We start from the raw sequence: 23,871 nt of genomic DNA on the forward strand, positions 1-23,871 counted from the left end.
TCTGCTTTCCTACTTACAAGACTATATTTTGACCTACTCTAATCTCCGGAACTGGGCCTTCTTTAAGGGTAAAATTACACCCCCATTGGTATTAAAAACTAGGTGGTGATCAGGCTGACAGATGGCAAAATCTTTGTCAATGCACTGCAGGTGTTTATTAAACTGCCTAAAACTCATGAAAGTTTTTTTTCTCATGAAAGTAGGGTTTGAAAGAATGAAAGACCATTATGATTCCAAGAGCAGTTATTTACCGTGCAACTTCCTACAAACTCTACTACAAGTTGTTAGTTAGGTGGCACCTAGTTTCATACAAGTTGTCTATTGCCAGGTTGGGGAGAAGTAATTGATATCATAGGCTATGTGAGGAGTATGAACGAGTATTCGGTTGGATTGCTATTGTGAGATATTATAGCCATGGTACTCATTTGACCTCAAGGAATGTTGCTATGTTCAGAGTTGAGACATGGCATTTGGAATATGCTCAAACTTCTAACTCTTAGATAATACATGGAGGAAATGGAACCCCATCTTTTTTTTTCTTGCTTTGCTCTTCTGAATACCAGGCTGATATTTTGTTAAATCCATTTTGCACTGTTGCCCTTTCATGTAATATGGGTTAGAAATAAGGTGCATTTGCATACCAGACAAAGGACAATGTAAAGACTTATTTTTGTTGTTGTTTAAAATCTATTTTTTAAACTAAAAAAAAAAAAGAAGAGATTGGGCACAGCAAAGCAAATGAAACATCAACAGTAAAAAAATCTTTATAACATGTTATCTTGTTTAAAGGGACAGTAAACTTTAAAAAACAATTTTACTTTATGTATCATAATTTTACTTTATGTATCAAAATGATTGTCAAAGTATACATATATACAGCCATAATTGTTCTTATCGTTAATTTATATCCATCATGCTCAGCACTGCAGTTAAAAAAACAAAACAAAAAAAAAACATGGCCCAAGCTTAATGTCTAATCCCAGTGCTTTTTATTGCGCTGTTCAACCTAATATAGCTTGCTCACACACTGGGTAAAGCCAACAGCTTACCCAGTGCAGGAGCACTCTACATGTTGAACGGAGTGATTGGGGACAGAATTATGTAAAATAGTTTACAAAGTTTACTGTCCTTTTAGAAATGGATAGGATTCAACCTTTCAGCATATAATCTTACCAGGAAAGCGCATAGCATGTAGAAACTGATAAAGTAGAAATAGGCAAAGCTGGTCCCACATGTGTACTCCTCACCAGGCAGGTAATCTGAGTCTGGATCACATAATTTTCCATAGGAACATGCAAGAAGAATCTCCTGCCATGCCTCACCAGTTGCACACCTGCATCAGAAGAGTTAATAATATGTTACAAACTACAGTGACTTATACCCCAGTAACTTGTTGATGATTTAGCCTGCCACCTTTATTTATTTAACTAATAAATATTAGCTTGTACATGAAAACAAAATGTATGATAAATTAATTTCTTTAATGATGGTGAGAATTCCCCTACTGATCACTTGGAGGCAACAAAGGACACCCCAACACCAGTGCTTCTAATTCCTCCCAATTCCCCTGAATCCTCAGTCATACATATAGACAAGTAGATTGAAGACACAGAAAAAAAAAGATATTGTAGGGCAAAAGAAGTGCAAATCAAGTACTGCTGCCACCTGAATAAAAATAAAGGGTGGTACTTGTGGACTCTCACCATCATGAAATAAATTAATTTATATCGGCTAGATTTAGAGTTTTGCGTTAGAAGGGGTGCGTTAGCTATGCGTGTTTTCCCCCCCCGCGCACCTTTTAAATAACGCTGGTATTGAGAGTTCTCTGAAGGGCTGCGATAGGCTCTAAAAAGGGAGCGTACAGGCATATTTACCGCCACTTCAACTCTCAATACCAGCGTTGCTTACGGTAGCGGCTAGCTTGAAAAACGTGCTTGTGCACGATTCCCCCATAGGAAACAATGGGGCAGTTTGGGCTGAAAAAAAACCTTACACCTGCAAAAAAGCAGCGTTCAGCTCCTAACGCAGCCCCATTGTTTCCTATGGGGAAACAGTTTCTAAGTCTGCACCTAACACTCTAACATGTACCCCGAATCTAAACACCCCTAACCTTACACTTATTAACCCCTAATCTGCCGCCCCCGCTATCGCTGACCCCTGCATATTATTATTAACCCCTAATCTGCCGCTCCGGACACCGCCGCAACCTACATTATACCTATGTACCCCTAATCTGCTGCCCACAACATCGCCGACCCCTATATTATATTTATTAACCCCTAATCTGCCCCCCCAACGTCGCCGCTACCTTACCTACACTTATTAACCCCTAATCTGCCAACCGGACATCGCCGCCACTATAATAAATGTATTAACCCCTAAACCGCCTCACTCCCGCCTCGCAAACCCTATAATAAATTTTATTAACCCCTAATCTGCCCTCCCTAACATCTGCGACACCTAACTTCAAGTATTAACCCCTAATCTGCCGACCGGATCTCGACGCTACTCTAATAAATGTATTAACCCCTAAAGCTAAGTCTAACCCTAACCCTAACACCCCCCTAAGTTAAATATAATTTTATTATAACGAAATAAATTAAATCTTATTAAAAAAATTAATCCTATTTAAAGCTAAATACTTACCTGTAAAATAAACCCTAATTTAGCTATAACTATTTATTTTCCAGGCAACTTTGTATTTATTTTAACCAGGTACAATAGCTATTAAATAGTTATTTACTATTTAATAACTACCTAGTTAAAATAATTACAAAATTACCTGTAAAATAAATCCTAACCTAAGTTACAATTAAACCTAACACTACACTATCAATACATTAATTAACTAAACTACCTACAATTACCTACAATTAAATCAACTAAACTAAATTACAAAAAAAACAAACACTAAATTACAAAAAATAAAAAAAGATTACAAGAATTTTAAACTAATTACACCTACTCTAAGCCCCCTAAAAAAATAACAAAGCCCCCCAAAATAAAAAAATGCCCTACCCTAATCTAAAATAAAAAGTTAACAGCTCTATTACCTTACCAGCCCTTAAAAGGGCTTTTTGCGGGGCATGCCCCAAAGAAATCAGCTCTTTTGCCTGTAAAAAAAACATACAATACCCCCCAACATTACAACCCACTACCCACATACCCCTAATCTAACCCACCCAAACCCCCCTTAAAAAAACACTAAGCCCCTGAAGATCAGCCAATAGAATGCAAGCTCAATCTGATTGGCTGATTCAATCAGCCAATCCGATTGAACTTGAATCTGATTGGCTGATTCAATCAGCCAATCAGATTTTTCCTACCTTAATTCCGATTGGCTGATAGAATCCTATCAGCCAATCGGAATTCGAGGGACGCCATCTTGGATGACGTCCCTTAAAGGAACCTTCATTCGGTGTTAGGACGTCGTTAGAAGAGGAAGGATCCGCGCCGGCTGCTTCAAGATGGACCCGCTCCGCTCTGGATGGAAGAAGATAGAAGATGCCGCCTGGATGAAGACTTCCGACCCTCTGGAGGACCTCTTCTGGCCGGATAGGATGAAGACTTCGGACCCTCTTCTGGACGGATCGGATGGTACCCGGCTGGGTGAAGACAAGGTAGGAAGATCTTCAGGGGCTTAGTGTTAGGTTTTTTTAAGGGGGTTTGGGTGGGTTAGATTAGGGGTATGTGGGTGGTGGGTTGTAATGTTGGGGGGGTATTGTATGTTTTTTTTACAGGCAAAAGAGCTGATTTCTTTGGGGCATGCCCCGCAAAAAGCCCTTTTAAGGGCTGGTAAGGTAATAGAGCTGTTAACTTTTTATTTTAGATTAGGGTAGGGCATTTTTTTATTTTGGGGGGCTTTGTTATTTTTTAGGGGGCTTAGAGTAGGTGTAATTAGTTTAAAATTCTTGTAATCTTTTTTTAATTTTTGTAATTTAGTGTTTGTTTTTTTTGTAATTTAGTTTAGTTGATTTAATTGTAGGTAATTGTAGGTAGTTTAGTTAATTAATTTATTTATAGTGAGGTTAGGTTTAATTGTAACTTAGGTTAGGATTTATTTTACAGGTAATTTTGTAATTATTTTAACTAGGTAGCTATTAAATAGTAAATAACTATTTAATAGCTATTGTACTGGTTAAAATAAATACAAAGTTGCCTGGAAAATAAATATAAATCCTAAAATAGCTACAATGTAATTATTAGTTATATTGTAGCTATATTAGGGTTTATTTTACAGGTAAGTATTTAGCTTTAAATAGGATTAATTTTTTTAATAAGATTTAATTTATTTCGTTATAATAAAATTATATTTAACTTAGGGGGGTGTTAGGGTTAGGGTTAGACTTAGCTTTAGGGGTTAATACATTTATTAGAGTAGCGGCGAGATCCGGTCGGCAGATTAGGGGTTAATACTTGAAGTTAGGTGTCGCAGATGTTAGGGAGGGCAGATTAGGGGTTAATAAAATTTATTATAGGGTTTGCGAGGTGGGAGCGAGTCGGTTTAGGGATTAATACATTTATTATAGTGGCGGCGATGTCCGGTCGGCAGATTAGGGGTTTATAAGTGTAGGTAGGTGTCAGCGATGTTAGGGGCAGCAGATTAGGGGTACATAGGGATAATGTAGGTGGCGGCGGTGTCCAGTCGGCAGATTAGGGGTTAAAAAAAAATTATTATAGTGGCAGGGATGTGGGGGGGCCTCGGTTTAGGGGTACATAGGTAGTTTATGGGTGTTAGTGTACTTTAGAGCACAGTAGTTAAGAGCTTTATAAACCGGCATTAGCCCATAAAGCTCTTAACTCCTGACTTTTTTCTGTGGCTGGAGTCTTGTCGGTAGAGGGTCTACCGCTCACTTCAGCCAAGACTCTAAATACCGGTGTTAGGAAGATCCCATTGAAAAGATAGGATATGCAACTGGCGTAAGGGTATCTGTGGTATGGAAAAGTCGCGGCTGGAAAGTGAGCGTTAGACCCTTTCCTGGCTGACTCTAAATACCAGCGGGCGGTAAAAAGCAGCGTTAGGAGTCGGACCCCTTAACGCTGGTTTTGACGGCTAATGCAGAACTCTTAATCTTGGCGTAAGGTAATCACAAACTTTGTTTTCTTTCATCAAATGGTTAGAGTTATTATATGTGGGAATCTATACCCAAGCAGTGGAGTCCATTAAATCACCATGAAATAGGGAAGGACATACAGTGAAGGCAGGTATGTTACTGATTAGGCACCACAGCACACAGAACTTTCCTGCCAAAATCATCCCAAGAAAAAGCACACGCATTGAAGTAACAAAACTATGAAAAAGTGTGTAAAGAATACCAAGTAGCTAACTTGAAAATGTGATAATGGAAGCCTCATTACAATAGGTCCAAGAAGTAGAAACTGCTCTAGTAAAATAAACAGTAAATTAATCTGGCAGAAGAAAAAGCCAGAAGAAGAGTTGAAAATCTTAACAATGCAGCAAGGCTCAAAATGAGGGTATTAAAAAACCCTTGAAAGCAGAATAAGATTCCAAGGAGGGGAAAGTAGATTAATAACTGGTTGGTTTAATTCTGATTAGAGCCAGAACAAAAGACTGAAAATCTGAAATTTTAGCAACTCTGTGGAAAAAATCTGAACCTTCAGAAAAGTATTATAGCAGTATATTTTGTGAGCATATCAAGAAAAAACAGTCTTCCAAACCTTTTGATAAAAAAGCCTGGTGACACGTTTCCTAGCTTGAATCAAGGTGTCAATAACATTGTCATAAAAACCTCTCTGAGACAGCACTAAGTGTTTAATTGCCAGGTCATCAAATTCAAAGTCCATTTCATCAAATTCAAAGTTTTGAGATCCTGATAAAAGAAAGGATCTTAAAAAGGAAACCTCCAAAGCCAGCACTAGGTCCGCAAAACAAATCCATGCCAGAGCAATAAGGATTGTTGAGGATTGTTCCTGCTTGATTCTGGCTATCACTCTGAATAGCAACACAAATGGAGGAAATATGTAAATCAATTTGAATGACCAGACAACCTCTAAGGCATCTATCAGGCTTGTCTGAGAAATAAAGCAGCAGTTTTGGGATCTCTGGCAGACCCCAACATCTCTAGTTCTGGAATAAAAACCATCTCCTGGGCGAATAGACTGGTGACTAAGAAAGTCTACCTCCCAGTTTTTCACACCTGGAATGTGGATGCATTGAAAACCTTCTCCCCAACTGATGATGCAATACACCTCCATTATTGCCAAGGAACTGCAAGTTCTTTCCTGATGATAGATGTATGCCACTACTGTGACATTAACTGACTGAAATACAAAAAAACAAAATCCTGTCTGAGGTATGGCCAACTATGGAGAGCCCTGAGGACTTCATGGAGTTTCAAAATGTTTATGGGTAACCTAAAAGAAACCAAATTTCATGCGCTCTCCAAGACCTCCAGACTACACCCAGTCTAACAGTCTGGTATCTGTTGAAATTACTACCCCCACTGGCCATAGAAACATGTCCTCTTGAATCAAGGAATGACTAGTCTGCCACCAAGTTAAAGACTGTCTTGTCCTGTGATCTAACAGGATCCTCTGGGACAGAAGTTTGTGGTTGCCATTACATTGATGCAACATCTGCACTTGGAGGGACTGAATATGAAATCTGGCAAATGAAACTAAATCTGAGGTAGCCACCACAAGATCATAGTGCAACATAAGGACAAGGATTAAGTACCTTTTAGTATCTTGTAGCCAGACTAAAAGGAAGGGCCACAAACTGAATCCTGACTTTCAGCTATCCGTTTATGATTTTAAGCTCCAATACTGGCCCAAATACGCCCTTGCCTTGGTACTATAAAGAGATTTTAATTAAACCCTTGGTTCAGTTCTGCAGTTGGAACTGGAGCAATAATTCCCATAGATTCCAGTCCTCTTACACAAGCCAAAAATGCTTGGGCCTCTAAAGGATTTCAAGGCATTCGAGACAGGAACAATCTTTCTCAAGGAGGCTTTAAACAAAAGCTTATTTGACACACCTTTCAAAGCAAACACAAGCTGGAAGGAGTTAACTTTGCAGAGGACATCCCTTCTAAATAATTAGCTGATGGGCCAGTGGCCTGAACTGTACTAGTTTGCTCCATAGTAACAGTAAGGAAATAGCTTAAGTATTAGAGAATCAAAGAATTAACCCCTGAGGGAAGAAATAACAGAAATGGCACAATGTAAGAATCATCAATTCCTGATAGGGAAAAAAGCAGCAAAATAATAAAGTACTGTCAAAAGCTTTTACTGTTTTTACAGTTATTCCCTTACACCAATATGCAACGCCATTGCAACCTACTAACATCATCATCTTTATGGAGCCCCACGAGGTAATCTAGGCCCGATCACCGCTCAAATAACAGAAAGGTGGAGAACGACCTCTAAACAAGGAACATATAATATATCTTTGCCTACACATGACAGAGATCTGAGCCTCCAAACATACAGTCCGTCTCACAAGATAGAACAGATGGCCTTAAAAGATAAAATTTACTGCTGTCCCAATACATAAGAGAGACCTCCTTTACTTAGAGTTAAAGAACTTGTCTACTCAAAGCTAGATTACACATAGCCACCTACAGGCTTTATTTTTTGAAGGCTCACTCCACGCTGAACTATTTCAGAGGTACCTTATATACTTTAATATTGTTGCTCTACAAAAGGGGTATTATTAGCCCGTATACCCTGCAGTGTATTAAAGGTTAATAATGGCATCCCAAAAATGATCAAAATCTGACAAACAAGTCAAACCTCACACTGCCCTCCCAATGTCAGTTGGCAGTTTTTTCCACAATTCGGACAACCACCCTCATGAGATGAGTGAATCCACATTGTCCACGACTAACGCTCATACTACCTCAGTCTCAGCCATACCTGCTGATTATGCTACTCAAATAAAAGCTGACATTGCCAACATGCCCACTAAAGCGGACTTTGATGCTCTTAAATCCCTGATTACAATAGAACTAATGAACATGAGAAAAGATATCAATGACATTGGGCACAGAATTGAATATGTTGAAGAAACTCAAGATTACTTAAACAAACTGTTTGACAATCTCTCTTCACAGTCTAACATCTATAACTCAGATAGGAAATCTTCATAAAAGGATGGAGCACTTGGATAACAGAGGGCGTCGTAATAACCTAAGAATAAGAGGCATTCCTGAAGCTGTTTCACATTCAGATATTTATGAGTATTTACAAGGCCTCTTTAAACATCTGCTACAAGTCCCCCAAGCTCCTGACATGGAGATGGACAGGGCACATAGAGCGCTGACACCTCCTCCATCACCAAATGCTCCACCCAGAGATGTGATTCTTCGATTCCTTTGTTAACCTAATAAGGAGAGGATCTGGAAGAAAGCATTGTCCAACCTAACCATCTATTAATTAGATCATGATCTCCAATTTTGTCTAGACCTGTGCCCCATCACAGTACAAAAAAGAAAAGACATTTGTTTTATAACAAAGGTTATCCAGGAGAATAACTTCAAATATAGATGGGGATTTCCTTTTAGCCTTAACATTTCCAACAATGGACATACTCTCACCTACAGAAACATTCAGAACTTACCTACACTATCTGAAACCTTAAATTTACCATTCAAACATCATCATCCTGCAGATGTCTCTGTGGTTAATCACTCATCTACCACACAGCAGCACTATAATAAATGAATCACACAGAAGTGGTTTATTATCTTTTGTGATTTGACCTACTGAACACTTTTAGGCTTAATCATCATTGCTTAGCCAAATTACTTATAGCAATACATTCTTACTCATATTTTCTTATGTCCAGTGTGCCGATGTCTTTGGAACACCTAATCTAGTTGTGGATTGTCGTATAAGAAGGATCTGTTGTCCTCGCCATTCACTGATGTTGATTGATAGCATTACACATTATTATTTCTCTGCTGTCATATAGGACATTTTAATATTAAGGCAGAAAGTAACGTTGAGCATTTTTCTCACTTGTCAGTGATGAAACCTATAATTAAGATATTAATGGTTCTTATGGTTATTACTATATTTGTCATTAATTATATTGTAAATGTTTTTCCATGTTTTAAGTCAGAGCATATTTCTGTTATGTAGACTGGTACTCACAATGCATTTTTATCCCAACATTGTACTTCAAAAATGGATCATGACTTTGGGGATCATATCTCCATTTCTAAACTTTACAAACCTAACAAAGTTTTACTAACTACCTCCTAACACTTCTAATTTTTCAATGTCCATTCATAGGGACAACAAACTAACTCTCCTCAAAGCTAAAACAAAAGATCTAAACATTCAATGCAAAAAAATATTGTACTAAAATATTTTCTATGTAGGAAATGTTACGTTGTTTTCATGCAGGAAACACATTTCATTAAGAGTAGGGAACCAAAGACTTTTTCCTACAGATTCGGTGACACATATTATGCTTCGAACTCAGTCAAGACAAATGGTGTAGACATACTAATAAAAAGCAACACCCCTTTTACCTTAGTGCATAAATACAAAGACAGAACAGGTCGGTATATCATTTTGGTGGGGAAATTATACAACACAATGGTGACACTAGTGAACATCTATGCCCCCAATTTAAAACAAGACACCTTTTTTAAACACCTGACTAATTTATTATTAGAAGTCTCTAATCGTGTGGTGATTTTAACCTCACCATGAACCCTAGTCTAGACAACTCTAATGAATTTTCCTCTGTCTCACTCTATGAAACAATGCATGAAAGACAACCATACACAATGCCTGGTGGGTGCAACATCCCGATGTCAGAGAGTACACATTTTACTCCAACCCTCACCGTAGGTACTCACACATTGATTACTTTATGCTAGATGTTACTAGCATGTCTATGGTCACCCAACTAACAATTTCCCCCAACACTTGGTCAGACCACTCCACAGTGAGTTGTACTCTTGACTGAGGATGGACAACACCTTACTCGATGACCCCCATCTCCCACCAGAGGATTGAAAAATCCATCAGATAGTATTTCCTTCTTAATGCAGGCTGTATTACAGATACTAGAATACAATAGGATGCACATAAAGCTGTTATTAGGGGTGAATTAATTAGCATTGAATCACACTAAGATAGACAAGCTAGAACACTCCTAAATGACTCACTCAACAAACTATCAGACTTAGAAAACCTACATAAACAGTCTCCCACAGACTCCAAGTTGACTCAAAACATCAGTGACTGCACAATTTTAATAAGTTCCCTTCTGGGCAAAGATTGCAAGAAAAAAGCCCTAAAACTTCAACAAAGATACTACGAGGGAGACAACAAAAGCAGCAATATCTTTGCCAGAAAATTAAAACGAAAAGCACACAGAAAATACATTCTCACATTAAAAAATAAAGAAGGTAGGGAACCTTATGGTTGAATCATTGGCCTCTTCAATAAGATTAAATACATCCATTTCAGGCATCTAAATATGAAACACCACACAAAAATTACTCCTTTTTTCCTTTTTCCTGACAGACCTGGTTTTATCCATACCCCCATTACTACTCGAATTTGACAGATTTTATCTAGTCTCTAACTCTCTTATTAACAAAACCAAATCAGAAATGTTAGCTCTAAACTGCAATGAACACCTAAGCAGATTACAAGTATCTGCCCATTTCACTCACAACCCACTAAATTTAAATATCTAGGAATTTATCTTGCTCCCACGTTTCAATAGAAGTTTAGACTTTAATAGCAGACCTGTCAACATGAAGATAAAAAAAACATATCTTGGTTAGGTAGGATTAATACCATAAAGATGAATATTCTCCCTCGTCTACTATACCTCCTTCAGACACTCCCCATTCCTCTACCCTCAAATTTTTTGCAGACTCTTCAGAATAGGTTATTTGAGTTTGTTTGGGACAGACGCAGAGCCAGAATTAATAGTACGATCATGTGTATGCCTGTCAAAAATGGGGGTTTGGGGGTTCCAAACTTAGTTAAATATAGACAAGCTGTATTTTTGCAAAGAATCATAGACTAGTTTGTTAACCTTTCAACACAGAGCTTGGGTGACTATGGAAAATGACATTTCAGACAAAACACACTTAGGATCCCTATGTTGGTAAACTAATTTATTGCTACCACAACACATTAAACAAAACACCATCATAATGGAAACCCTTGGAGCTTTGGACAAAATATTGATAAGCATCCCACACCTTTCCTCCAGGTCTTCCCCTCTGATGCCCTAAACTGATAACATAGACTTTTTAGTTGGTATATACCTTAACATTTCGCAGTCTATGCCTCATCTCCGCACAATAATGATATTTCACTTGGGAAATGAAGATTAACTCCTCTCCTCATCAGAACTAGTAGATAACAGCTTAGTTGCATTCAGCAATTGGCTATTATTACACCAATGTCACTCATACATTTATAAACACATTGACAGACGTAATCTATTGTGCCCAATGACCCCCTTTGAGCTTTTATGCAAATCAGACTCTCCTATTTGGAGAACCCTGTCCTACTTTCTATTGCAAAAGCCCTCACAGGGATTCGTACACTACTATATAGACCAATAGAATGAGGAACTTAACATTGACTTAACAGGCGTTGATACGTCCAAGATATTTTTGAATGTGACTAGTGTCCTCTTCTAGCAGATTAATAGAACTGAACCTGAAAATTATTCAGAAATGGTACCTTATTCCCAATAGAATCCACAAACTATTTCCCTCTGCTGGAGGTGTGGACTATCTCTGGGTACCATGGCTCATATTTGGTGGGTATGCCCTATAATAAGGCCCAAATGGGAAGCTATTGTGAGGGCAACCTCCACAATGTTGGACATTATTATTCTAGAGACACCTGATCTCTGGCTGTTCAACAATATCCCTAACAAATGGACAACACACTAAAAGAGATTATTGTTTATATCCAGTAACTGTATAAAAAAGCTTCTAGCCAAAAATTGGAAAACCCAAAGTCCCCTGAGGTTAGTTCAATGGTATAATCTATTCAACCAAACTTGGAATCTAGAAGAATATGCATATACAAAACACAAGCAAGTGGATATTTACATATAAATGAAATCACTGTGGGATACATTTGTAACTTAAACATATCAACCAATGACAGTTTAGACCTTTGACAATCAATACCTTTTAACCCTAACAATTGTAGGTATATAGACCCCCAATCGACTTGAACGAAGTTTGGGAGAATTTAGCATGGAGCACTCTGACAAAGTTAATCTTTTCTTGTTCTTTTATTGATTTTTCTTTATGTCAAAATGTCAGCTTACCATCGTATAAGCTACATAACAAATAACACAGAAAACGAAGGGATAAATAGATGTATACCCCAATTCGGGACAAAGTTCTAATATGATTATCTCACCACCGCTAGGCAGTAACCTCATTTAAAAAGAAATTTAAAAAGTGACCAATAGTGCTAAAAACTATTAATTTAAGGTGTATAGTGTATAAGTATATGTCCCTAGCATTCTACAATCCACGGGATTGATGGAACAATCCACATTTATCCTGGGCAGGACTATGGAGCCCACAAGGAGCAGCATCCCAGGGAATTGGTGGATGGATCCATATTTCACCTGGCAGGCATGTAACATTTCTCTCTGAGAAAAGATCCTTCAGTGCCTGGTTGAAAACTTTACCCCAACGTAATGATATGGCATTGTGAGAAAGAAAAGAGCCTCAGATCAGTTAGAGAACCCCTCTCAGCAACAAGTAGATCAGCACTTCAGACTTTCACTTCACTCCATCAAGGAGGCAAATTAAATGACTGAGGATTTATGAGAGGGGGAAGTGATTTGAAGCTCTGGTGTATCGGAGTGGTCAGGAGGGGAATTCCCACAGGTGATGACTTTTGAACTCTCATCTGAAAGACAGCTATAGTCCTCAGACATTAGTATCACTATTTGTCAAAGTAGAGCCTGATTTATCTGGTAGTTACATTTATATTGAAAAGAATATTAACCCTTGTCCTTTCTTCTTTTCTGATCCTAGGGTATTGGTGGATAAATACACATTTATCATGGGGAGGGCTGTGGAGCCCACAAGGAGCAACATACTGTAGACCAGGGGATTGGTGGATGAATCCACAATTTCACCTGGTAGACCTGTGACATTTCCCAATGAGAAAAGATCCTTCAGTGCCAGGCTGAAAACTCTTTAACCCTCTGTATGACAGGGCTATATGCCTCAGACTCATTAGTATTATTGTTTGTCAAAGCAGAGCCTGATTTATCTGATAGTTACATTTATATTGAAAAGAATATTCTCCCTTTTCCTTTCTTTTCTCATCCTATGACAAATAATGTGTATCAGTTTTTGTCACACCTCTCTAGTCTTCTACTTTCTCATTTCTTTTATCTGCACACTTCTTTCTCCTCTTTTTATACTTTCATATACCATTATTACAGTGGTAACTTGGCCCATTTCCCCTCAAAATGATTAACTTTTATCATTAAACATGTGTCGTTGCTTACACAGATTACCTGAACAGTACCAACACAGCCTGAGGGAACGTCTGAAAATTATTGTTCCTGTTTATATGCGTTCCATCAACATTGGCAATTTTCCCAAATACCTGAAAAGTATGATATTTATAGGTTATACTCAACAAAACTACTGCTCTAGGGAATGAGTACATATCATAATAACAATATAGGCAAAACATTTCCATCATCCATATAACTCAATACTATAAAAAAAATATGTAGACAGTATAGTTGCATTGTCTGTATTGCCTTCTGTATAAGAATAATTACAGTGTGTATTTCCTCCAACTAAAATGTTTTTAAATATATTTTCTCGATAGGTTTCTTATGGTAATAAACATAATGTGTAATCATCTTATAGACTATAAATCTATGACTTGTAAGATTGGAAATTCATTTTAGTGAGGGATATGACTGCAACCAATATATAATGTATGATCCAAAGGATACAACAACATAAGCCCCAACTGTCCCGATTTTTGCGGGACAGTCCCGATTTTAGGGGTCTGTCCCCCTGTCCCGATTTGCCCCATGCATTAAAAAAAAAAATATATATATATATATTTTTTTTAATTCTATTGGTCCCATACTCAGAAGCAGCTGGCTTTGCTCTCACAGGGTTAGATACCTGTTAGATTCCCTGTGGAAAAGGAATGGTGTGTGAGTTAAGCAGGAGTAAGAAGGCTGTATACAGTCTGAGCACGGGTAATGGTGACCTCTCTAACCTACCTCTGGTAGTGATGATGTCTAACCCCTGGTGATAATACTAGCATGCCTTCAGTTTTATACAGTGAGCAGTGCTAATACCAGGGTGACGAACAGTGGCAGCCGCAGACTGACAGATAATGTGCTTGCCAACCCCAGGACCCCATACAATGAATTACAGATACCCATATATGATGTAGTGTGTGTATCTATCTGTATCCAAAACTGTGTGTGTGTGAATCTGTATGTACAAGTTTATGCTATGTAGTGTGTGTGTGTCTGCATGTATAAATGTAAGCTATGTAGTGTGTGTGTGTGTATCTGCATGTATAAGTGTGTATCTGCATGTATAAGTGTATGCTATGCAGTGTGTGTGTGTCTGCATGTATAAGTGTATACTATGTAGTGTCTGTGTATCTGCATGTATACGTGTACGCTATGTAATGTGTGTGTGTGTGTATCTGCATGTATAAATGTATACTATGTAGTGTCTGTGTATCTGTATGTATAAGTGTATGCTATGTAGTGTGTGTGTATCTGCATGTATAAGTGTATGCTATGTAGTGTGTGTGTATCTGCATGTGTAAGTGTATGCTATGTAGTGTGTGTGTATCTGCATGTGTAAGTGTATGCTATGTAGTGTGCTACTGTGCATTTTTGCTGACTTTAAAAGCCAGAATCTAGAATATTAATGGGGAATGCAGAGAGCAGTTTTAAAGAATTTATTATTAAATGTCTAATTAAGATAAAAATATTTAGCAATGTCTTTGCAAAGGCTAATTAAATACATAGCTCACATAGCCATACCAGTGATTTGAGCTTGTGTTTGATTTGCTGCCTAAGTGTATTAAAACATATGCCTTTATTTAGAATTTTATTTATATTACTTTGGTCTTATGATTTTTTTAAACCCCGCCCACCACATTGCAATATTTTTGTCGTGGGGGGGGTCCCTCTTTTGAATTTTGAAATGTTGGGAGGTATGCAACAATGAATGATATAAGTTTAATATATATCTAAGACCCAGTGGATTACCCCTTTAAATTTCAATCAATTGGATGAGAAGAGGAATTTAAAGTTTAAAAAGACGCTAGCAAACTCAGAAAATTAATCTTAAAAAAAGCTGTAAAAGCTGAAACATGTTGATGAAAAACAAGGAGTAGTCTGCCACTGCTGTGGTTTCTACATCAGAGAGCTCTGAGTACTATTGTATGTGAGAACTGCTGGAAGCAGCTAAAAAGCCGATAATCCACCATCTCTATTGGTCTACCACACATCACGTGACGTGCCCCTTTTCATGCTGATCTATTTGGGGTTTACAGGACCGAGAGCTTGGAAGGTTAACGTGGAGAAATAGTGAAATTTCGTATTTCGGTGAGTTCCCACGTTTTATCTCTAATACACCTGCTAATATCGCACAGCCTAAGTATCCTATACATGCTACCAAAAATGGACCAATCCGTATGCTTCTAATACACGCTATCAAAAACGGACTGATCCGTATACTTCTAGTTCACAAAAACAAACTAATTAAGAATTGGATACTATCTGATAGGGATCATCTAACCATTTAAAGTGAATGTAAATTTTGATGCTAAAGTGCCCGGTTTTAAAAAATTCGATTAAAACAGGGGCACTTTAATTCATCAAAATTTACATTTCACTCGTGTTGTGAATATTCAGAAATGATGGATAGGTCATCCTCCAATAACGGCTTCCCTCCCGGGGAATCAGTGTCTGATTCAATGCTTTGATTGGAGGAAGCCGGATTCATCATTTTAGACCTAGGGAGAGGCTTTGCAACAGGTGGAGGAAGCTGGAGCCGCTGTCAAGATTAAAAGGTAAGTTTTTTTTCACAGCACAAGTGAAATGTAAATTTTGTTGAATTAAAGTGCCCCTGTTTTTAATCGAATTTTTAAAAACCGGGCACTTAAGCATCAAAATTTACATTCACTTTAAAGGAATATATTTGCAGAAAGTTTATCTCCCCCTCTTCTATTCAAATACAACATTTGTATGCAACACAAACAGAGTCAAACTTTGTGTTTTCAACATTGGTTTAACCCCATCGTTGCATCTTGTTATGGGAATACAAACATTCCACTGAACACTTTATTCCTGAGCAGTCTATCCTTTTGTCTATACTTGGCCATTTTTGCTTTTAATTTTTTTTTAATGTGTTATAGTGTACATTTTATGTACTTTTACAACCACCGGTGGTTTAAAAATATATAAATATTTTTAATTTTTATGTGCTTATTAAAGTGTGACGAAACCAATCTTGCCACTGTGCATTGGAGGGCCTGTTATGGAACATTCTTTGGGCTGGAGGTACATGGGCTTAAGGATTCCCAGAGACTGCATGGAAATGTGGAATTTTATATGCTGGACACCCCATGTACTTTCATAACTCTGTCTTATGTCCATGTCACCCTGTATCCATAAATACAGGATGGGTACAGGGTGTGAGTGCCCCTTGAGGGAGCAATTGTGACTCTATAAACCAAGGGGGCATAAAGGACTTCATAGTTACATAAAGATTATGTGTTGAATTTGACATTTGTGTAAATACTATCTTTTTTATGCTCATAATATATTGAATCTGTAGACCGATGCTGCACTGACCTCTTGACCCTGTTTTGGCTATTTTTAACTGTGCAATAAAAGTAAATTTTTAAACTTTTACATCCACTGGTCCGCATTTGATTTCTTTGTTACCTTAAGGATTGGGACCCGATACAGCGGTTTGCAGGTGGATGGTTTTTCCTCTATTAGGAAAGTGGGTGGAGCCTAGCCTAATCGTGGAAACGCAACAATTGAGTATGGCCCTGTAAGAAGAGTAACATTGCTAGACCCATAACAAACAGAAGATTGGAAGATAGATACAGACCCATTAGCAGAAGAAAGAGCACTACAAGCAGTAAGTCAATTATATAGTTCTTAAATTTGACTTAACTGAACTGACATAAGGATATAGTAATGCTTCTTTAATGCAAATTGGGGCTGGGATTTTATATCGCTCTTATACGGAGTATTGCATAGTGGGCACTGTGCGCTATCATAAGGGAATGCATTTTCTTTGATGTTTAAAAATATATAAATATTTTTAGTTTTTATGTGCTATTAAAGATTGTGCGTTTGAATTTTAACTTTGCGTAAATACTATATTTTTTATACTCATAATATATTGAATCTGTACAGCTGACGCTCCTTTACTTTTATTATCTTTTCATTTTATTAGAGGTTTTGGATATCAAAATAGAATAGCTATGCTGTACCCAGTTATAGGGCTTCGTTTTTTCCTTTTAGTGTGTACAGCAGTGCCAGGACTTCTCCCAAATTCTACACAACCTGTACCCAGGATGTTTATGGTATATACAGCAACACAAGCCTCCCTGTATAAGCACTATTAGCACTACTAAACGATGCTGTGTATCCAACATGGTTGCAACATGTGCAGCAGCACCATATTTCCAATTTATCTCATACCTGCATTCCAATCACAGCATAGATAAAAAACAGCATTACAATCAACAGTGCCACATATGGAAGTGCCTGAAATGAAGAGAAAAAAAAAAGGGTTACAGAACAGGATATATAATTTACATGCTGGGTCTATGAGCCACTGTCACAGAAGTGTTTTCTTTACCTGAAAAGATTTTATGAATGTCCAGAGTAAGGTCCTCACGCCCTCTCCTCTGCTCAGCAGCTTTACAAGACGCATAACACGGAACAGCCGGAAAAATGTAATGGAGATGCGAGATGAGTCTTCTGTGCCTGTTGTTACTACTGGAGTCTGGAATGCAAAATCTAAAGTTAATACTAGAACCATGCAAAACAGCACCTCTAGAGTTGGAACTGTCTTGTACTGTAACTCAAACACATACCCTGATGTTCAGATATAAAGATTATGCAATTTTTATGAATCACAGAGGGAAGCATAACCTGTTTAGAGTTTGCATCAGGTATGCTATTTATAAACTGCCTTCAGATGGATTGGAACACCGTGAGGACTAACAAATGGGAACAGCAGTTAAAATGTTGCAGATAAAACATTAAACATACAGTAACAAGCAAAATGGCAAATGAAGAAAATAATGACATGATGATGAAATGATACTTAGAGGAACCGTGGTTATAAGACAGATATTACAGGACACTGCAAGAAAATGATGACAATATGCTTCATTTATGTCCATTTCTTCATTGCATCAGACATGTTAGAATAGTAAAATGTGTGTGCCTGAAGCTGTAGAATAATATGCATATTAATGCGTAAAAATCACCAATAAAAATGGCCATGGCAGTCCAAAACGTAGGGGCCTATTTATCAATCTCCGTATGGAGCTTGATGCCCTGTGTTTTTGGCGAGCCCTAAGGCTCGCCAAAAACACAAGTTTACTATTCTAACATAACCTGTCCACCTGCTCTGAGGCGGCGGACAGACATCCCCTGCTAGCGGCCGATAGTCTGTGAATCTGCAGGGGGCGGCAGTGCACCAGCAGTTCACAAGAACTACTGGTGCAATGATAAATGCCGAGAGCGCATGCTGTCAGCATTTATCAATGTGCAGCAGACATGATCCGTAATATCGGATAATGTCCGCTCGCATAATGATAAATAGGCCCCATAGAATAGATTTTACAGAATTCTAAGTCTAAGTTACTATTTTATGTCTACTAGAAAAATTTCAATTTAAGTGATTGAATTTCATTTTACCTCAAGCAGTATAAACTGTTTAATTTACCTGGGACAATATGTTTTAAATAGATAAACTATGACAGAGTACTCTTATTATAATGGCCAAAACAACTGGTTGATAATAGAAAACAGAATGGTGTAGTCTTCATTAAATATAATTAGTATATAGATAAGTAAAATGGAGAGATTTGGAGAGATTTGCGACCTTCAGATGTGTTGCCTATTTAGCTTTGTGCCTTTCTAAAAGTATACCAGCCAGACACCATGTACAAGCACAGACCAGCTTCAAATACCAAGCAAATTTTATAAACAACTTACAAGACATCTGAAACGCTTAAAGGGACAGTCTACACCAGAATTTTTATTGTTTTAAAAGATAGATAATCCCTTTATTACCCATTTCCCAGTTTTGCATAACTAACACAGTTATAATAATATACTTTTAACCTCTGTGATTATCTTGTATCTAAGCCTCTGCAAACTGCCCCTTTTTCAGTTCTTTTGACAGACTTGCAGTCTAGCCAATCAGTGACTGCTCCCAGATAATCTCTCGTGCACGAGCACAGTGTTATCTATATGAAATACGTGAACTAACACCCTCTAGTGGTGAAAAACTGTTAAAATGCAATCTGAAAGAGGTGGGCTTCAAGGTCTAAGAAATTATCATATGAAACTCCTAGGTTAAGCTTTCAACTAAGAATTCCAAGAGAACAAAGCAAAATTGGTGATAAAAGTAAATTGGAAAATTGTTTAAAATTACATGCTCTATCTGAATCATGAAAGTTTATTTTGGCCTAGACTGTCCCTTTAAACCAGGTGTGAATTATGTGGTGTCTCTCATTACTTCTTAAGACTATTTCAAAACTACCAAGAAATGTAAGTAGTAATAGTACGGAGGTTATGTCAAACTTTTTTGACAGGTGGACACGCCCCTTTCTCCTCCCCTAAACCCGCCCCTTTCCACTCCCACTTTTACGCCCCTTTTTGATATCAATTTGATATAAAATTGATATAAAAAGGGGATTTTGATACGAATTTGATATAAAATCGATATTAAAAAAGTGTTTTTAATACGTATTTGATATAAAATTGATATTAAATAGTTTTTTTTTATTAGGATTTGGATTAAAAGGTTATAAGAGGTTATTAAGCTTATTTTGATATGGTTGATTAGGAGCTTTATAAAAGACTATAAAGTTTATTTAATTTAAAAAAGGTATAAAGTATACTTTGATATTGTATTCTATTAAAAGGGAGATATAAAATCTTAATATATATATCCTCTATAATGTTCAATAGGTTTAATAAGGCATGTCAGGACTTGCTATGAAAAAAAAAAGATATAAAATGTAATAGGATTTAAAGGAGGAGGTATAAGAGTATAAAATTCAATTGTTTTGATATTTTCTTTTATTAGGGGATTATAAAAAAATAAAAAATAAAAAGTTTGTTAACATTTCTTATAAGATTTCTGTGATGGAAATAATTTAATTCAGTATTGTACATATTATCTTTTCTGTCTTCATGCCAGCACATTGTATGAACTGAATGCACAGACTTCTTTATATGCTCTGACACTTATGTTATTAAAATGCTGACATATCTAATACGTCATTTGTTAAATGACTAATATTTTTTCATCACATATCTTTGTCAGCAAATATCATCATATTACTTTCAGATGTCATTGAGTTCACAAGTTCTTAAAAAAAACTGACATACAGCAATTTTGTAGAGTAAAGATATTTATCTATACAAAAAACAAACTCACTTATCTTTTTAAAACACACACAGTTTGTTTTTCACCTAATATTCACAAAAACATCATCATATTACTTTTTTCTCATCACATATCTTGTCAGCAAATATCATCATAATACTTTTTTTCTCATCATATATGTTTGTCAGCAGATATCATCATATTACTTTCAGATGTCATTGAGTTTACACATTTTTTTTAAAAACACTGACATACTTCATTTTTGTAAACATCTTATCTATCCAAAACCAAATCTCACTTATATATTGTTTAAAAAACACACATAGGACTTTATTCCCCTTATAACCCCAAAGCAAAAATAAACATTTATACATCACAAATACAAATAAGCATAATGCAAACATCTTAATAAAATGATTTCATCTATACATATTGCTGTGTTAAGTAAAACGGTGGGGGTGGGTGAGGGTGGTTGTGGGCGTGAAACTTAAAAATCGCTGTCCCTGATCTTTTGGTGTAAGTATATAAGGTATGATATTTACTCTAAACTGTCTTTTATAATAATTAATTCTAAACTTTTAAACTAAGTAATGTTATCTTAGCTGAATAAAAAAAAACATCTCTTATAGAAATATTTTTTTTCTATCTTATTTTAAAAACCTCTCTTTTTGCCAATATGTGTACCAACAAACTCTTTTATACTTTTTATTGTAAAGTGTTACACTAAGTAATTAAGCTTAACTTATATTAATGAAACTAATGTTACCATCAGTTTACACAGTTTACAACAGCTTTTCACTTTTATCACCCTTATAACCACACAGCAGAAATAAACATTTATACAGCACAAATACAAATAAGCATAATACAAACATCTAAATAAAATGATTAACTCGGCCTATTATAAAGCAAATTCTCAATTATCTTTTTAAATTGACTTTATACCCACAAAACAAAAATAAACATTTATACATCACAAATACAAATAAGCATAATGCAAACATCTTAATAAAATGATTAACTCACCATATTATTTTATTTTAAACTCACATATCTGTACACAGCTGATGAAGAAATTAAAAACAAATACAAACGCTCAAATACAATATTTTATAAACATTGCATTTACTACCTCTGCCCCACATTTCTGTAACAACAAGATAATTTCATCTACACATATTGCTGTGTTAAGTAAAACGGTGGGGGTAGGGTGGTTGTGGGTGTGAAACTTAAAAGGCTCTGTCCCTGATCTTTGGATCTTTTGGTGTGGGTATATAAGTTATGATATTTACTCTAAACTGTCTTTTATAATAATTAATTCTAAACTTTTAAACTAAGTAATGTTATCTTAGCTGAATAAAAAATAAAGAAAAATAAAGATTTATCTATCTTTTTTTAAAAACCTCTCCTTTTACCAACCCTGCTTGGATGACAATATGTGTACCAACAACCTCTTTTATACTTTTTATTGTAAAGTGTTACACTAAGTAATTAAGCTTAACTTATATTAATGAAACTAATGTCACCATCAGTTTACACAGTTTACAACAGCAATGTCTTTTCATTGTGACCACTTAATATAGCTAGTGATTTTTAACCTCTCATATTAATAATATATCACTTAATGCACTTGTTGGCTATATCAGATGAGTCTATTTTCATCTTGTTTACTAAGGACAAACTGCATTTGTATATTAGGTATGGTGTATATGAGCATATTTATATTAGGTATGGTGTATATGAACATATTTATATTTTTCCACAGGGATGCCAGTTTTATAGCAATTCAATGCAATCTCTAGGATTTTATTTGTATCTTGCACTATTCACAAATAAAATTTAGTATATGAAGATGCTGGTGTGACTTATTTGCTATAACAATGAGTGAATTTATTGTGCAAGAGTAGTGTAGGGCAAGATCCACTTATTTCTTTTCTCTCTCCCTTTTTGTTGTTGTGGGTATATATTTTGCTTTTTACCTCCATGCACTTTCCCTGGATATTGTTTTGGGACCATGTGCCTTAGTAACTGTCAAACTCACACACATTCATTTGGCTATCTTCTCTCTCAGAACACGTCCACTCCCTATTTCCCATTCATCAACCACATAAATAGTAGATGTAAACAGTATGGGCTGTTTTATGAAGCTGGGGATGCAGCTTTGGACCTTTGTGACCCTGCAACATCTAGTTAAGAAGCAAAAGTCTTAAGAAGCTGCACATGAACAAAGTTACCAGGCAGCGAAAGCTGACCACCCCATGCTAGCAACCAGTAAACTCTCTTAATAATAACTAGACTTAACCCCAGCTCTACAGAATTCTGCAATACTATACAAACTATAATAATAATCCTGCTCAGGAGCCACCATTCATGGTTAAAACAATAGATTAGGTCTCTGTATGTTAAAAGTGTAGGACATTTTACCTAATGTATAAAGGAAAATATAAACAACTTACTTATTTAGTAAAATCTGCATAGGCGTTTCCCCCAAATGATTTGAGTTATCTAGGATTTGTTATGTTTTGTTAAGTTTTCAAAAAGACAGACTTGTTTAAACTTCAGAGTTGCAAACACATTTATTAACAAATTATAATATTGAGTGCAAATCATACGATACACATAAGTAGATGTACGTATAGTGTTGGTAATGAATATATATATATATAGCTATATACAGAGCAACATATGTTAGATTTCCTTCCAATTTTTATTAACATACAGTTACACACAAATTTACAACTGCTACAAATAAAACTAATTATTTTAAGTATATTAAGTATGTCACTGAAATAAATGTATGGACATAAATATGTATATAATATACTAAAAATACATAGAGACTTGTATCAAAATAAGTACTTACAAATACAGTTAAAACTGTCATAAACTTGCACAATTGGGTCATACATTAACTTAAGTACCATCCCATATAAATACTTTTATAGACATTATATCTGAACAATACACTTACATACATACATCATTTTAAATTTACATATCAATCACAAATATAAAAGCACACAAAAACACAGTTCACTCTTTACCTTGTGTACAAATACATTTAAACACAAACTACCATCAAACACCCATACCACAACATTAATGTACAGTTGACTTATAGATTTAAATAAGACTCTATATATATCTATCTCTCTGTTTAAAATAATATGTTTGTTCTAACATTATGTGAAATCAACAGTAGGTATAAAAAGATATATATATATATAAACACACAGAC

At 36.1% G+C, this 23,871-nt stretch overlaps 1 protein-coding gene across 2 annotated transcripts in view; it reads right to left on the reverse strand.

Annotated features, from left to right (window-relative positions):
- The window catches only part of CACNA1S (calcium voltage-gated channel subunit alpha1 S), a 572,869-nt gene that overhangs the window by 76,489 nt on the left and 472,509 nt on the right, over window positions 1-23,871 (reverse strand). For both annotated transcript variants that reach the window (XM_053706913.1, XM_053706914.1), the window contains 4 exons: window positions 17,862-18,008; window positions 17,702-17,767; window positions 13,505-13,596; window positions 1,174-1,333 (listed from right to left, as the gene is read on the reverse strand). In XM_053706913.1, coding sequence (XP_053562888.1) covers window positions 1,174-1,333; window positions 13,505-13,596; window positions 17,702-17,767; window positions 17,862-18,008 — 465 coding nt within the window. The remainder of the gene's footprint in view (window positions 1-1,173; window positions 1,334-13,504; window positions 13,597-17,701; window positions 17,768-17,861; window positions 18,009-23,871) is intronic.

Source organism: Bombina bombina, chromosome 3 (assembly GCF_027579735.1).
Source record: "Bombina bombina isolate aBomBom1 chromosome 3, aBomBom1.pri, whole genome shotgun sequence".
Taxonomy (NCBI): Eukaryota; Metazoa; Chordata; class Amphibia; order Anura; family Bombinatoridae; genus Bombina; species Bombina bombina.